Source organism: Rissa tridactyla, chromosome 2 (genome assembly GCF_028500815.1).
Source record: "Rissa tridactyla isolate bRisTri1 chromosome 2, bRisTri1.patW.cur.20221130, whole genome shotgun sequence".
NCBI classification, from domain to species: domain Eukaryota; kingdom Metazoa; phylum Chordata; class Aves; order Charadriiformes; family Laridae; genus Rissa; species Rissa tridactyla.
The window spans coordinates 125,341,339-125,358,839 of NC_071467.1; the positions used below are offsets into that span (position 1 = coordinate 125,341,339).

General features: G+C 42.0%; 1 protein-coding gene across 6 annotated transcripts in view; it reads left to right on the forward strand.

Annotated features, from left to right (window-relative positions):
* Positions 1-499: 499 nt before the first annotated feature.
* The window catches only part of TOP2B (DNA topoisomerase II beta), a 67,167-nt gene continuing 50,165 nt past the window's right edge, over positions 500-17,501 (forward strand). For 3 of the 6 annotated variants that reach the window (XM_054190683.1, XM_054190679.1, XM_054190684.1), the window contains exon 1: positions 858-1,512. In XM_054190683.1, the coding sequence (XP_054046658.1) occupies positions 1,447-1,512 (66 nt within the window). In that variant the 5' untranslated portion in view covers positions 858-1,446. Of the gene's footprint in view, positions 673-857; positions 1,513-1,795; positions 1,820-8,984; positions 9,158-17,501 lie in introns of those variants that run through there. The other 3 variants (XM_054190678.1, XM_054190681.1, XM_054190680.1) reach the window with 3 other exon arrangements.

The window sequence follows — 17,501 nt, forward strand, 5'->3', positions numbered from 1 at the left end:
GGCTGGGACCAGCTATGGAGCCGCTGGAAAGGCGGTAGCCGACCGCCGTACCCCCAAACGCCTGTCCCACCCACGGCATCTCCTCCTCTCCACCCACCTACCGCTGCGTCCACCTGACAGGCCGGTAGAAGGGGGCAGCCGTGCCTGGCCAACCCCGAGCGCTCGCTCCCGGGTGGGGGCACCTTCCTGGCCGGTAAATTCCTCCCGCTTCGCTTCGCTTCGCTTCGCTTCGCCTCGCCTCCCCTCAGCTCCGCTGCCGCCCTGCCCCGACCGTTACGCCGTCCCTCGCACCGCCCCTCCCCCCGCGGCGCGCGGCAGCGCCCCCGCGCGGGGGCACGGCTCCTTCCCTGTTGCCACCCGCAGTGACGTCACTAAGGCCCTTTTTCCGCTACCCCCATTGGCCGGCGCTCCTCGCAGCCCTGCCCGCCTCCGGCGCGTGATTGGCGGGCCGGCTCGGGGACGGGGCGCGGGGGGAAGGGAGGGAAGGGCAGCCGGGGCCGGCGGCGGCGTTGGGAGGCGAATGGCGGACGGGGGCAGCGCACTTATTGCCTGAGCGCGGGGTGCCGGCGGTCGCGGTTCGAGGGCCGGTGGCGGAGCGGCACCGGGGCGGAAAGAGGAGGGGAAGGAGGGCTGGCCCAGCCCCGCGTGACGCCTGCCTGCCTGTCTGTCTGCGTGCGTGCGTGCGTGAGGGGGGAGCGCGCGGAGGGAGGGGGGGGCCGGGGGAAGGAGGCGGGGGCTGCGCGGGCGCGCGAGTGCGGGTGCGCGGGCGCGCGTGTGGCGGGGGAGGGGACGAGGGAGAGAGATTTTATTATTAATCTATTTTCCGGGCCTTTGTGGCTGAGGGGGGGCGGGGGAGAGCGCCCGGAGGTGAGGAGGAGGAGGAGGAGGAGGAGGGAGGCGGCAGCGCTACGGCGGCGGTAGCGGCAGCTGTTGTTGCCGCTGCCGTGAGGGGAAGGCACCGGCAGTCCCTTTAAACTAGCGAGAGCCGCAGGCCCGGCCGGGCCCGCTCCGCCGCCTCCCGGCCTCGAGTTTGAGCGCGGGCGGCGGAAAGGCGCTTTTGTGCGGGCGGCGCGGCCCTCTAGGGCTGCCCTTCCTTCCTCGGCCCTTCGCCGCCGGGCGCTTTTCCTTCCCTTCGCCGGGGCCGCGGGGCGGCCAGGGCAGCCCTCGCCTCCATTCGCCTATCCCGGCGGATTATTTTCTTTCTCCTCAGCTGCGCTTCCCGGCATGAACTAGAAGGCGGGCCGAAGGGGGGTGGGCAGCTCTCGGTGTTGGGGTGCCTGTGTGTGAGGGCGGGTGAGGGGCTGCGGGGGGCTCCCAGGCCCGCGCGGCGGCTGAGGGGCCGGGGCGAAGCGCGAAGGGCGGGCGCGCCGCGCTGCGAGCCTCGGCGTCGGCCCTCTCGGCTGCCTCCTTGCGCCTTCGCTTCGGCTGAGGAGAAACGGGCAGAAAATGGCAAAGTCTGGAGGAGGAGGCGGCGGTGGCGGCGGCGGCGGCAGCGGGGGACTGACTTGGGTGGTGAGTTGTGGGGTTGTGTCTTGTTGCTTGTGTTTTTGTTGTGTGGGTGGTGTTTCTTTTTTATTTTTTAATTTCCTTTGCGTCCTTTGTGTGTGTGTGTGTGGAAAAGCGCAGGTCGGCTTTTAAACGAGGAAGAAACTGACGGCTGGCGTGAAAGGGGAAGCGCTGTAGAGCCGCTCGGTGGAAGGGTCCGGGGCGCAGGGAGAGGGAGAAGACAGCCTGGCCTTGGGCTTGGGGTGGGCGTTAGCAGGAGAGGAGCTTGCAGCCCTGGGGGGCTCGTCAGGGTGCTCGGGAGTGTATGGAAAAGGTTAGTCTGTGAGCAAACAGGTAGGAAGGAGCCTCCTGCCTTGGAGGGAGTGGGTGGGTCAGTAGGGCTGTGTTGAAGTCGCTGTCCTCCAAAATGAGACGTGGGCTGTCCATCGTTCCGCAAAAGTCGCAGTTACTGCCTCTTGATGATAGAGGAAAGAGTTTGTGGGCTACCAAAGGGGCTATGTGTTGATCCCAACTTCTTTCCTAACTGTCTGAAACGACAATACCTGAAGTTCCCAAGTTTCAGAGATGGGTAACGAGAAGGCATTCAGGGGGCTGGAACTGTGTGCTTTCTATTGTATCTTGGGATTAAACTTCACTTTCTTCCAAAAGTTATAATTCTGTAACAGGGCCAAGAAAGGTTGTTCTTACTGCTTTTCATGAATTGGTCAGAAGTAACGAGATCTGAGAGAGTGCAGGTGATTACTGACTCGAACTGGTGAAACATTTTGAGCCATTTTAAAGTCCTTTGAGAGTATTAGCCCCGACTCACAGTGCAGAGGGATGCTCTCCTCGTCTGTAGTAATAGTGGATGCTCTCTCGTGGTAAGACCTGAGGAAGGAGGAGCAAAGATGACCTGGAGGGGTCTGGTTCACCCAATCAATAACTTCTCTGCCTTTCTCTTGTGCAGTGTAGCATTCAAAAGAGGGTAACTTCTTTAAAGTTTAAGAAGAAGACAGTATACTATCTTGATAGATAGTGAGGTAGCTGCATCTTTAATCAGATGCATGTGCTTTACAGAGTTAGGAACTTTTAAGAAGACTTCTTAAAGAGAATAAGAGCGAACTTGTTCTTCTGTTGTGTCTTTCTACATCTTTGAGCTGTTGGAGAAGAATGTGAATAGCATTATTGGGGTGAACAAATCCTATGTATTCTGATGACGGACTATTTATGTGGTTCTAATTACTGCATTCTATGTTGGTAACTTGCTCTTTCATTTTAAGAAGATTGCAGCATGGGAAGGTATATTAAAAAATGAGTAAGTTTCTGGGTGTGCCACTTGAAATTGTCTAAGATACGGGAACAGTCTAGAGAAGCTAAAATTATTCTCCTTTCCTTCCTGCAATACTATGTGATCTTTATCAACTGTGGTCTTTGGATAGCTCTTCAGAATTAAGGTTTTTACAGGCTAGGCTGGACCAAGTAACTGAAAGTTTTGCAGCTTGTATAGAAAACTGCAGAATGAAGTGTGAAAATCACAGAGTAGGCATTTTCTATGTAACATGTTCTTAAATGTAATGGGGATGAAAGTATGGTGAGTCAACAGTTTCCTACAACTGGAAGTAATCAAACTTTTCCTTCTCTAAAAACAGTAAAAATTAAAGTGTTTGTCATCTCAGAGTAGTTGTAGGGAAATAAATAGATTTTAGTTAAAACTGCATTTGCTTTTTTTTTTCAGAAAACAGTTGGATGTTGTTTCTTTCTCTTGCATGCATTTTAAATGCTGAAGATAGGACTTCTGAGCTGGTTCCTAGAGCCAGACTTGTTCCATGTCAGCTGTAGAACACTGGCATACAAAAGAGTGATATTGTTGTGGCACTGAAATGGATGGGGCAGTGGCTAGCGATAGGTTTAGTGTGCCAGGCTGAAAGAAATGTTGGTTCAGATGGTGGTTTGTGAGTAGCTATCATATGCTGGCCTCTAGGATGAGAGATACAGAGCTAGGATCAGTAATAGTTTCAGCTGTCAGATTTTAATCTACTTGCCATATATCTGCTGGATATGCAATTACGTGCTATTTGGTTGTAAGTTGTTTTGAAACTACCTTGACAATTTTAGGCTTTTTATTAGCATATTGAAACCACTAGGATGCTTACTTTCTGAGTAATGTATTTTGTATTGTTAGTGGTTTCTTTTTAAGACCATGAGCTAAATAATTGAAGGGTAACAGAAATAAGTCAAGTTCTAAAGATGAAGAAACATTTAAAACTTAGTGGGATATTAATTTAGGTTTCAAACTAGCAAATCCTATATATGTAACCTGGTGCTCACATTTTAGTAAAGAGTTGTATGTGTAACTTCAGCTTTGGTTGTCATGTAAAAAGCCTGCTTGTTCATAGGTTTAACTGACTAGGAAAGAATTACATGCAGTTATGAAAAAATAAGGTTTTTTGCATCTGAAGTCTGAACAGGGTCTTTCCTGCACCAAGGATCTGCCTACTGTTGGTGTATACTCAGCTTCATCCATTACTCTGATTTGGGAGCAGGGGCTTTTGGGCAGGAGCAAGACAGGAGTTCCCTCCTTCTGTCAGCATAGTGCTTGGAGGAAGAGTGTTGGGATGTGACAGGGTGCCCAAGAATTGTAGTGTGTTACTGCTCTATTGTGAGTCTGTTCCTGTAATCTGTCAGGATTCTGCCTTCCTGAGGTACAAAACAGTTAAGCAAATATGACTAGCAATATGACCAAATCCTAATCAATTTTTCACCTTTTAGAAATAAGCATACTGTCCTAGAGGTGAACCAAGTGTCAATAGTTCTTCTTTATTCTTTTTATTAATGTTTATTACCGCTTTATTAATTTCAAAAGCAGGAGTAGGTGAAGTTCCTACCGCTGAATCTTCTAGACCTTTTTAGCTGCCTCTCTAGACCAGGTTAAAGCTCAGAATTAGGTTTCTGTTCTTTCCATTTCTTTATCTGGATTAGGCCTTCTGTTTCTTCGCTGGCTGAAGCTAGGCCTAGAACACAGTTGTCATATATGTAACAGTTGTTATATATACTGTTAGTTACTGTCTTATCTTTCTTCTGCTGTATTGTGGTGTCTGCAGGGGAGTGGGTTGGGGAATAAAAAAAAGACATTGTTGCCAAGTCTTGTTTCAGTGCTTCTCTCTGGCTTTTTATAAGCATCTATCTGTTCTGTTTTTTTGCTATTATGTTGACCAGAGAACTGTGGGGTTTTGTGCCCTGCGTGCCCTCCCTTCCCCCCTCCCTCCCTCTTTTTTTTTTTTTTTGCTGTTATACAATGGAAGGTAGGTCAGACCTCAAATAGGTGCCCCAGTATGTTAGTATTTACTTTTACTAAGCATAATGCATTTTGTAGGCTTTGGAGCTATGTAGCATACCAACAGTCAAGTGAAAGCAGCATTCCCTCTTACTTTCGTTGAATTTATGATTCTGGTGTCCTTAAGGAAGCAGTGTTGCAAAGAGATGTGATGACTTTCCTGAGTATTCTAGTCCTAGAAGGAAATGTTTGTGGCTCAATTTGGCAAGTCAGACAATAGTTCTGAAGAGGGATTCATTAGATGTTATGGCATGCCTGTCAAAAGAAAATTGTTGCCTTCTCCATGCCACCATCCTGGTCCAGTCTTCTGCATGTTAGAGATCTGAATAATGTAGGGTCAAAGAAGTGACTGATATGATATCAGGTAGAGGGTTAGTGATGGAACAAGATCGGGGCTATCTCTTCGACTGCAGCTGAGCCAGTTTTGCAGCTTAATAACATGCACCTTCACCCTGTGTATTCTGAGCTGGGAGGAAAACTTGTTCTAGTATAGGTCAAAGAATACTGAATGCGTAGAAGTGGGGAGCTAAATTGTAATGAACTCTTAGGAAGAAAAGTATATTTTGGGGGGAGGATTGGTTTAAAAAAAAAATACATGAGGGATTACTTTAGGTGTGTGGTGGGAAGGGTGTACATTCAAGCACACGTCCTCTGTTAATGGTCTGTCTGTCTAGATTTGTGTGTGTGTATGTTTAATTTCTAAACTACACATGCTGTATTAAAGAGTAAGTAAGGAGTTGCTTTATTTGGACAGATAAAGTAACCTTTCCAAATATAAGAGCATATAAGTAGTCTAAGGTAGGCATTTTAGATTTGAAAAAAAATAATCATTTAAATCTAGTACTTTATTTACATAGACTTTATTTTCCAGAATTAGATTTTTACCTTGCATGTAAACTGTCTTGCGTGTGTACATGCAAAAGAAGTCTTCCAATACATGTTTATATTTCAATTAATTAAAAGCAGCACATGCGATTCATAGCTGATGGATATGAGTGATTGCATGCCTGGGAGTGGGTTTTATGTATATTATAGATTATATAAAGAGAACTTGGAAATGAAAACTGGAACAGAAAACTTATTTTTCCTCAATTTACATGGTGAATTTCTTGCACGTCACCCACAAAGAAAATATTATTCTGCACTATATAGGGGGTTTGAAAGTTTTCAAAAGCAGATTGAGCTATGTAGTTCTAAATGTGAAGAAGCCTGTTTTGAAAATTGTATGCTTGGAGACCTACATTGTTTCCTCTCAAGTGGTGTCCTCTCAAGTACATGTAGAGAAACCCAGATGTTTTGGAAGAATGTATTTTAATGCTAATATCCCAAATTAAAAGTGAGTTTAAAGTCAAGACATATAAAATGTTTTTACAGAACTTTGAAAATAAATACTAAAATTTAAAGTATAACTTAAGTTCAAGTGACCAATGAAGGTGTCAAGATTAAACAGACCAAATGTTCGTTGCTCTTATAAACACAGGAGAAAAGCATTCCTCAGAAGCAAAGTGATAGACCAGTTCTTAGTATTTTTTGTTCAAACAATGTTTTCTTGCCATTTTCTTCAGGTAGTTCAGTAATGAGTAATCAAAAGGTTGATGTGAAAAGCAGGGAAAGATTCCTTCCCCCTAGTAAGTGAGGATCAGATCTGCTAGTTTTAAAACTTCAGTGTGATTGCAAATGCTTTCGCTCTTATAATGCGAGTCCTTTTAAATTGTGTTTTGAAGTGCGTATTGTTAAACTCTTTCTATGATATCAGCTCATCTAGCTTCATTTAATAAAGCTATTCTAAAATGCTGTCTGCATCTCAACACAATTTCAATTTACATTTAAATACAGTTTGTTACTGAAAGTAAATTAAAGTACAATTTTAATTTTTTATTTTGTTAAGCTAATAAATCTGTGTATTTGTTACACTGCACATATCTAAGCAATTCTGTGGTTTTTTTCTGCAAGTGAGACAAAAGGACATTAGCAAAGTTAGTGTAAAGACTGCTTGAGTTAGAAGATGTTTGAAAGATTCAGATCTAAATATCAGATCTATATTTTTCTTTGGACATAATTTTAAAAACTGTCTTAAAGGAAAAAAAAAGGTGTAAAAGATCATTAAATTGCTTAATCTACTATGTGTGTTTTTCCTGATTTATGAGGTAGAATTGCAGTTGAGATATTAAGCAATCCTCCTTTCATGAAAGCTGTGTGTCTTGGAAGAGGTACTGATTTCTTTCACTATGGTGGTTGGTTGTTTTTTTTTTTTTTGAGTGAATGAGTGGGTCTGGTTAGACTGAGGCTTCCTGTTCCTTCTTTAAGACATTGAACAGTTGCAAGAAGTACAGGTGTATGAAAACCTGGACAAATGTCTGCCTTAGTGAGGTGCCAAAAACTCATACACTAGCTTTCTCAATCTGTAAAGGAATCTTCAAGGAGAGAGCAAGGAACAATATATTCTTGTCATGACAAAATTGCAGGAGCTATAAGATAACATTGAAAAGTTATTTTCTTGTAAATGAAAAGAAGCCGAGATAAAACAGAAAAAAAAAAAAAAAAAAACAACCTCTTGCAACCAGATAACTTGATATGTTATCCAGTTGCAACCAGATAACTTGATATAAGAGCGGTTAGAATTCTGTAGTCAACTCCTAAGCAGAGCATCTTTACCTATGAGAAATTGGTAGCGTGAGCTTCACTGGAGATATTGGAAAGCAGCTGTCCAATATCTGGCACCTCTGGGGTATTTTGACTTTTTAGGGAAGATAGTGTAGTAGTGTATGAACATTTCAGTCTTGTGTTTATTCCCTTGGTAGTTGCATACCATGATATAAAGATACAAGAATGGCAAGGTGTCTAGGGAAAAATAACACCATCTTAGTTCTAGTGTATGGAGTCATTCAGGCTATTGCCTCTGTGCATCAACACAGACTTCTGCGTTGGCTGAGGTAATGTTTTCATCATATGTTATTTAGTGATCCTAACTTAAAGTCTTTTCCACCACTGTTGTATTGCAGTATTGTCATGAAAACTTTGCAGTATTATGTCACAATCTTGGAGTAAATGGAGGCAAGCTGCTCGGAGGACAGCAGTTACAAGAAGTGAGGCAGTTACTCTATTTTGTTATTAAGCAGACCTGGGAAAGAGTTTTTCTAAAATGCACAAATAAGAGACTGTATAGGCATGTGAGGAATCAGCAGGGGGGGTAGTTTCTTACCTGGTTAGCTGGTGAAGAGGGAGGGAGGTGGTCGAGATACTTGAGAGAAAGCAAACCTGAAGTTGTATCATGTTAACCTGCCCTTCCTGATACTAGTTAAATCTTTCAATATATGCCATTTAGACTTTCTTCTTTGCCAGTTGAGCGATAAATATACATGTCAGGTAACAAAAAGATGATGAAAATGCTGAACCATTTAAAAATTAATCTCAAAATATATTTGAAAATATAAGTCTTTTATAAGGTACCTTTTATGGAGGGGTGAATTCTTCTGCCTGCCAAGATGTAATTCTTAAATTGCAAATTAATGGGTAGAGTTTTGGTGATCTTTGAGATTGACAGCTTTTTTAATGAGCAGTCCTGAAAGGCTTTTCATAATAACTTCTGTAGGAATGTTGTTGTTGAAGGATGAGTGGCTGAGGAAGGGGGAGTTCTGGAACAGGGCTCAGGCTTTTTTTGACTCATTGCTTCCTCTGTTTTCCTCCTTCTGAATTGCTGTAGATGTCTGGAACACCAATTCTGTCTTCCTTTCTCATGGAGTTTACTACAGGATTGAGACTAGAATATGTAGTATATTTATGAGACTTATAAAACATTTCAATATTTGTAAAATCTCCAGAGGAACAGTAGATGTTGCATAGTAGGAGTTGAGCAATTAAACTTGAGCTACTTTTTTTTTTTAAAGAACACTGGATTCATATTTATGTTAATGTGGCAGAAAAGAATAAATTTTGAAAATGTGGAATGCTAGAAAATGTGGCTGTGTTAGCATATAACACAGCCTTCTAATAATAAAAAAGCAGATGTGTATGTTATTGTGGAGCAAGCTGTGGTATTTGAGAGGAAGCAATGTGATCATTATTCATAAACTTTTTGAGTTTGTTCTATGTTTGGGATAGTTCTTAAAAAGAAAAAAAACTCATTGATTTCCTCTTATGTGGCACCTTGTGTTAAGTAAATATGTTGCTGTTGCTTTTCTTTTGAAGATTCTGGGAAGCAGACTTTTAATGGTTACTACTAATCATACTGTGTTCCTTTTTAGGCTACCATATAAGTTATGAAGTACAAAAAGCTCAAGGATCACAGTCAAGGTGTTTAGTATGTCAGTGCAAGGTAGACGTGAAGATAACGTGAAGGTACAGCTATAGTACTATACTGATAGTTGTTAAGTTTGTGAGAGTTCAAAAACTTAACTCTGTTGTACAGAGGAAAATCTCTTCCTCTTGATGAGTGCAGTTGGATAAGTAACTTCCAAGTGATGTTTGGGCTCTCCTCTATCACTAATGTAGTGTGACTAGTAATCTTGAAGCTGACTAGAAAAGGCTGGCCTTTGGGTGTTGTGTAGGATAAAATCTTCATGTGTGGGTTCAGTCACTGCTTCGTTGTATTGCAACTTGACTCCTGTTACATGTTACTATGCTAGTTAACATGAGCTGAAAAACTAGCCTGTTTGATTTGCTCTATGTATTCTCTTGCAGCATGAATGTCTTGAATGTTGTCTTACTCATGCCTGAAGCTTTTTCTGCAGTTATTTTCTACCATTCGTTTATTAGTCTGAAGACAGTTCGGCGGAGTAAAAATACCTTGTGGTACAATATGGATTCAGCTGTCCATAGAACCCATATGATCTAGAAGGAAAGATCACAGTGCTGTTCTCGGAATGTGGTATTTGATGTAGAGCCCGAATGGGTTTCAAAGATTTTGTTCGTCAGAAGGGCCTATCAGGTGGTGGTGTTCCCTTTCGAAGTAATGTTTTCAGTTGGGAAATGTAAATGCTGCTGAGAGTCTGGAATGCTTACGCAGCCCTCAAACTGGTGATGCAGTAAAGCATTAAAAAAGGCAAGGATATGGGAAAAAACAGGTTATGAAGAGGTGCTGCCAGATGCTAATAACCTGGAGTTCTGATATTAGTACTATAACTTGATTTCTTGGCTGGCGGAAGGCTTGTGTATGAGTTGGCTGATGAAACAGTAGACCAAACAGGTTTGGTTGTTCAGTCATCAGCCAGCTTCATTCAGTGGTTCCAAGGATCGCAGTTCTAAGAATCTGTAGGAAAACTGTCTTAAGTTGTTTTAAATTTTAACATTAATAAATACCTTTTCCATGAGAGTGATTTCCGCGCCCCCCCCCCCCCCCCCCGGCCCTTCCTTGTCTCTGAATTTTATCTGGAAAAACAGATTCTTAAAAGATTAATTTGTTACCAAAGCATCCGTACGTATACTTTTTTGATACTGGGTAAACGATATCAAAACTTAGTACTGGAATAGAACTTGGCAGGGGATAGACAACTGAAAAATTTCAGACCCTTAAAAAATTTAGCAGTAAAATTCAGTTAAATTGTCATCATGCATGGGCAGATGTTAGACATTTGCTTTTAAAGAAAATAGTAAAGATCAGGATCTGAAGGTACTGCTGATTGTATCCAAATCTGTGCCAAAGAAAACAGAACTGTTGCTCTAGTAACTTAATATAAATGTAAATGAATTCATATTTAAAACTATATGTAATTTTCTGGTCACAAGTAATTATAGTGAGCTTACATACTTGCACAAGAGTGGTATTCTTCACTTTTCAAAACTCTTGTGGAGAAAGCAAATCCCTAAATTTTCATTAAAGTCTACTGTGCTACTATATTGTGCATTAATAATCCTAAAATAAGGATGATGCCTTTATTTTGTTTATCTATTTAATAGGAAGATGAAGCTATGTAATTCAAAGAATGTAATTTCATGGTGCAGCTAAGCAATCTAATGATATCTGCTGAAAAGTGTGGTGTTTTTTAATGTTATCCTCCTAGCTGTATGTTTCTGTTTTTTGTTGCACCAGTACTTGTCTGATTCTCTAGCAATCTTGTTCAGGAAAATGAACCAGCGGACAACTGATCACTTCTGGTTGATGAAAAACGGGGGGAGGGTTCTGTTTGCTCCTTGAACTGGTTTGATTCCACTATATGGAGTGGAGAAGCAGTGGAGGAGGGAAGACGGAAGGGATTTTTCCCTTTTGGCAGCAATTGACTTTTGCATTTTCCTGTAACGGGGAAATTTGACCGTCCTCAAGTTATTCTATAACTGAATCATCATAAAAAAAACTCTATGTGATGTGATGCTTTCAGAGACCAGAGCAAATTGTCCAAACCAGGAGATAAAAAATTTAGGAATTTAAAATAAACATGCTAGTCTCACTGGAGTGAGACTGGTTCTGGGTGAGTTTACTGGGAACTCCTTCCTACAATCAGCTTTGCGGAGGATACGATGGAGAGATTTAGTTCATGCCACTAATGGTATGCAAAGGTCTATGGAAATTTGCTGTGGTAACAGGGAACTGTTACTTTTGTGTGTTTTCATCTTGGCAGGAAAGCCAAACCATTTGTTAAACACAGTAGGAGAGTGGTTTATTTTGAAACTCCCTCCAGTTTTGTTTTCATGGTGGGAGGTATTCTCAGCCAGAGGTTTTTTTGGGAAGATTGCAAAATATTTAGGTAACAATGTATTTCGTCATCTATTTTTCTAAGGCAAGAAGAGGCCATTATGATCCAATATATAATGCCACACTACAATCGAGTGCATGTTATCAATAGAACTACTGAATAATTACCATATCGCACCTAGAACTTCTTTGAGGTATAGCATACCTTCCTCAGAAGAGGCAGTTTGTTTTGAACTGTAAGTGGTAGAAAATCTACCACATCCCTGGATTTCGTTGCTTAATTAGCCTCCCTGGGTTTTACAGCTTAATTACACTCAAAATTTACTCTCTTGTCCCACTAAATGTGCTTATCCTACAGTTTATTTAAGGGAATGTAGGACACATGGCATATGTGTTTCTGAATTCTTATGTCCCAGGGCTGCATTTGTCTTTCAGGAGAACAATTGTTGCATGTAATAGTTGTAGGAGGTTAAGGCAGAAAAGACAAAGCCAAAGTGAAGGTAACTTCTTGTTCACATACTGATGTCTCTTCTCCATCAGACAAGCCTAAATGAACAATCTAGAGAATAAGCCCTTTTTTGCCACCTAAAATGGGGAATAAATGGGCAGACTAAAGAAAAATGGATTAATTTTTTTGTTTGTTTTGTTGTTTTGGGGGTTCGTTTGTTTTTTGTGTTTTGGTTTGTTGTTTTTTTTTTTCAGAATCATAGAATCATTTGTTGGAGCCTGTTGGAATGGGTCCAGCGGAGGGCCACGAAGATGATCAGAGCGTTGGAGCACCTATGCTATGAGGACAGGCTGGGAGAGTTGGGGCTGTTCAGCCTGGAGAAGAGAAGGCTCTGAGGAGACCTTATAGTGGCCTTCCAGTACCTAAAGGGGGCCTACAGAAAGGAATGGGAGGGACACTTTATTGGGGAGTGTAATGACAGGACATGGGGTAACGGCCTCAGACTGAGAGAGGGTAAATGTAGATTGGGTATCAGTAAGAAATTCTTTACTGTGAGGGTGGTAAGGCACTGGAACAGATTGCCCAGGGAAGTTGTAGATGCCCCATCCCTGGAGGTGTTCAAGGCCAGGCTGGATGGAGCTTTGAGCAGCCTGGTCTAGTGGGAGGTGTCCCTGCCCATGGCAGGGGGGTTGGAACTAGATGATCTTTAATGTCCCTTCTAACCCAAACCATTCTGTGATTTAAGTTGGAAAAGACCTTTAAGATCATCAAATCCAACTGTTAATGTAGCACTGCCAAGTCCGCCACTAAATCATGTCCCTCAGCACTACAGCTACACGCCTTTTAAATACCTCCAGGGATGAGACCTCAACCACTTCCCTGGGCAGCCTGTTCCAATGCTTGACAACCCTTTCAGCGAGGAAATTTTTTTTAATGCTCAATCTAAACCTCCCCTGGTGCAATTTGAGGCTGTTTCCTCGTGTCCTATCACTTGTTACTTGGGAGAAGAGACCCACCCCCACCTCTCTACAGCCTCTTTTCAGGTAGTTGTAGAAAGCGATAAGGTCTCCCCTCAGCCTCCTTTTCTTCAGGCTAAACATCCCCAGTTCCCTCAGCTGCTCCTCATCAGACATGCTCTAAAACCTTCACCAGCTTCATTGCCCTTCTCTGGACATGCTTCACCACCTCAGTGTCTGTCTTGTAGTGAGGAACCCAAAAGCGAACACAGTATTTGAGGTGTGGCCTCACCAGTGCCAAGTACAGGGATACCATCACTTCCCTAGTCCTGCTGGCCACCTATTCCTGATACAGGCCAGGATGCTCTTGGCCTTCTTGGCCACCTGGGCACACTGCTGGCTCATATTCAGCCAGCTGTTGACCAATACCCCCAGGTCCTCTTCTACTGGGCAGCTTTCCAGCCACACTTCCCCAAGCCTGTAGCGCTGCACAGGGTTGTTGTGACCCAAGTGCAGGACCCAACTTGGCCTTGTTGAACCTCATACAGTTGTCCTCAGTCCATTGATCCAGCCTGTCCAGATCCCTCTGTGCAGTCTTCCTTCCCTCAAGCAGATCAACACTCCTGCCCAACTCAACGTCATCTGCAGACTTACAGAGGGTGCACTCGATCCTCTTGTCTAGATCATTAATAAAGATATTAAACAGAACTGTCCCCAATACTGAGCCCTGGGAAACACCGCTTGTGACTGGCCGCCAACTGGATTGAACTCTGTTTACCACAGCTCTTCAGGCTCAGCCATCCAGTCAGTTTTTCATGCAGCAACGAGTACACCCATCCAAGCCGTGAACAGCCAGTTTCTCCAAGCGAATGCTGTGGGAAACAGTGTCAAAGGTTTACTAAAGTCCAGGTAGACAAACAACATCCACAGCCTTTCCCTCATCCACTAAGCCGGTCACCTTGTCATAGAAGATCAGGTTAGTGTTTTTTGGAGATAGTTTACACTGTGGATGAGAAGATGACAGTGACAAACACAGGATTTAAGCCTGTGTAAGTAGGGAGAGACGTTAACATTTTTCAGAATTTTCAACTTCTTGCAAAAGTGTGAAATTCATCTACTTAAATAAAAGTAAAGCTCCCACTTAAAATAAGGAGTCAACCTAAAGATCTATATTCAAGTTATGTCAACATTGAAACTAGTGATGAAACCTATGTTCTTTGTGGTAGCTTTACATTTTATTGTCTGTTTAGATCGGAGTGTTTTTTCTCTGGGGCTGCCAAACTTTCCCTATCAAATGTGTATTAAGATTCAGTGTGTTGATGTACAGCTGTTTGCAGCATAAGTAACCAAACTCAACACGATTTCGAAACACAAGGGGAGACTACATGACCCATTTTTCATCAAAAACAGGCAATAGAAGTCTCTGACGTAATACGGATGTCATACATGCTCTGTTATATGTAGAAATGTCAATGGAGGAGACTGTAAAAAGAAAAAAAAGCAAACAGTGAAGAAAGACGATGCTAAAAACAAATATGCGAGTTTTTAGGTTGAAGGTAGACAGTAAAAGTCTTGTTGCCAAACTGGCATCTGTTAAAGGCTACTTGGGTTTTGACTCTTGAGATTGCAAAAGGGAAGAAAGACTATAAGTTTCACACAGTACTAGGTAAATTTATAGCAAAAACAAGTCTCAAAGAGAAACTCTGCAATCATACTGGAGAAAGCAGTTACTGTAATAAAACATGGTTGTGATAGCATATGCAGTAGTCTTCATGTAGTAAACTGTGCAGAAACTGCTATCAACTGAGAATCAGTATGTTTTTTCCATACAGTTACCACTGTGCTGTGTTTGTTAAGAGTGTTTAAGATGCTTGTTACATCTGAGTCACTGTATGAAGTGTAACTGCATGTCTACAAAGAAGGATGCACAGTGCAAAAAATTCTAGCATTCCAAACTTCTTAAGGATGGTCATCTTGCTGATTTACATGTATGTGGATGTGTATATTTGTCATCAGTCTGGAGGGTTAGAAAGTCTGAAAGACTACCAAGAATCTGCAAAGTCTTGGATGTCACGAGAATGGTGGGAAAGTCAGACTCTGTGTCTGGAAAAAAAAAATAAAAAATTAAAAATTGGCAACATTAAGACTGCAAAGCAGACCCTGAAAATTGGGTAACCTGTTAACAAACAAACAAAACCCAGACTTACTGTGAAGCAGAAGACTTAAGCCCGTTGTGACTCTTGGTTAATTCTCTTTAGGGGGTTTGCTCATGAAACAACAGCTGGTGCTGTTTTGAGAAGTGTTATTGGAGCTCTAACAATATGAAGATCTTTCATATGGGACAGAATACAAAAGGCATTCTTGAGACAATTCCAAAATATACAGAAGAGATTGTCAGTTTAACAACACTGCAGTTTAGTGCTTGCTCAGTTTAACCAAAAAAAAAAAAAAAAAGACGACAGGGAGGGCTTTCCTGCTACATTTACTTGCCTTTTAAGTAGTAGACACTCAGCAGATGAAAGCACTTTTCAATGTTTTTTTTTTTTTTTTAAGATGTCAAGGAAAACACATAATGGAAAGACTGTGGAGGATGTTTCTGTCCGTAGATCTGTGGATTTGGGATGAGTTCTAAATGTCACTTGAACTCTATTGAACTCTAAAAATGCCCATTCAAGATGGAGATGCAGGGATTCAGAGTTGGTCTTCTGTTTCAGAGTACAGCACAGCCCAAGAGGCTTGGTCTGGGAAACTGCAGTTCTGCACACTTCTTATGCTTGCATGCCTGCATAATAACATTAGTTTATGTAGTTGAATAGCTTCTGGTTTTTGTTTTTATGCTTGTCTTTCAATAGTGTGTAAGTTAACTTCTGAATGTTTATGACATGTATTTTTGTCATACAGAACATATACTGTACTTGGAGGATTGTACAAATAAAATCTGTCGTGTTCTATGACAATGGAACTTCAACATTTAAGTAGAGCATACTGAAAATGTGTTTGTGTTGTCTTAGTAAAAACTATAGAATTAAAGTTCTTTAAGACTACTTTTTTCCCTTTTTTTTAAAATAGTAATACCCCCTGACCAAGAAGAAAAAAATATTATGCTGATCCTTTGTGGTCCCTCTCCCTCCCCGCCCCCCCCCCCCCCAGTAATACATAATCAGGTTCTAATTAGCGTGTTATGAAAGGTAATAGACATAGCTGTCACAGGGAGTAAAGTAACAGAAGATCCTTACTACTCCTGGGTTAAAGCAAACTGTTCCACAAGAAGCGACACTTGTGCAGGACTAGCTCTTTTTAGGCAGCAAAGTTTATCTAGGTGTAATCTTTAGTCTCTGTCAACGTGAAAACAATCTGGCAGTGGCATCTCAACAGAAGTAGTTTTGATACTCTATATATTTCCTACTGTTAAGTTGGAAAGTATAATCTCCTCCAGGTTGTCAGTAAGACTTTAACTGGAAAACAGAAATGCGTTTCCCAGTGTTGTATTAAAGGCAATGGCTTGTAGGAAACCCTTCCCAATAATTCTATTCTGTAGGAATTTTTCACAATCTCGAGGCACTCATTCAGTCACAATAAAATGGACTTTTTCTAATATACTGACTTCTGCAAACATGTTGGGGGACAAGTAGGGCTAGTGGAGCTAGGAAAATTGTAGCCTGGATTTATTAGGCTAAGATTTGATTCTTATTCCGTGTTAGTGAGTTGTTAGATGCATGGTTAGACTCTAGTCCTCAGAGGCTGTAGAAGTAGAAGCAGTTTAGAGAGCTGTCTCAGAACAGTCATAAGAATACAATAGTGATGTACATGACAACTGAAAAATTGGCATGTGATAACTGCCCATCATATACTTCACCGACTGTAAAAACCTCTTGAAACCTAAGGAACAAATAGAAGAGAACCTAAGATTGACCAAGATTCTGGTGGTCTTTACATCTTTAATTCTTTTGCTTTCTATGAGTTGCATTTCCTCTCTTCCCTTCTTTCAGTACTCACTTCATCTGAGAAATCTCTCCCCTTTAGAACAAGTGAACATAGTAGAACAGTGCTAACAGAGCTATGGAACCCAGTAAGTGAGCAAAGGGTGACTCCTATGAGGTATGATATCAAAGATGATCATAAAATAAAGCCAGTAAGGTGAGAACTTTTTTCTTAAAAATATTAATGTATACATGCAGTGAAGTTCACTGGGAGCCTGGATATCATTCACAGAACTACTTCAATGAAATAAAATTTATGTTACAATTATTGTCAATGCTTCTTTAGTAACAATTTCATTCCTTCTCTTCCATATATCAGTTTAGTATATACATTTGCAAAGTTTCTTTTCTGCTTACTTAGCTGATCCACGGCTAATCTTTTTAGGGGGGGGTGGTGGGGTTGTCACGGTTTAAGACCAGATGACAGTGTGGAGACTAAATTAACTTGGACACCAAAACACTTTAATCACATGTGCGTGTGATCTTGCAACTTCCCTGTTTGGCGGGAGATGTGATGTTCTCCAGAAGAAAAGTCATGAGAGTTAGTGTTGTGGTTCCAGCTCTGCTGCGTGTAATCTTGGTGCAGGATTGTGGGGTCCCCAGGGTTCTTTCCCCCTCTTATTTTGGATGTTGTCAGTTACAGGACTGGGTAATAGAGAATATTTGATTC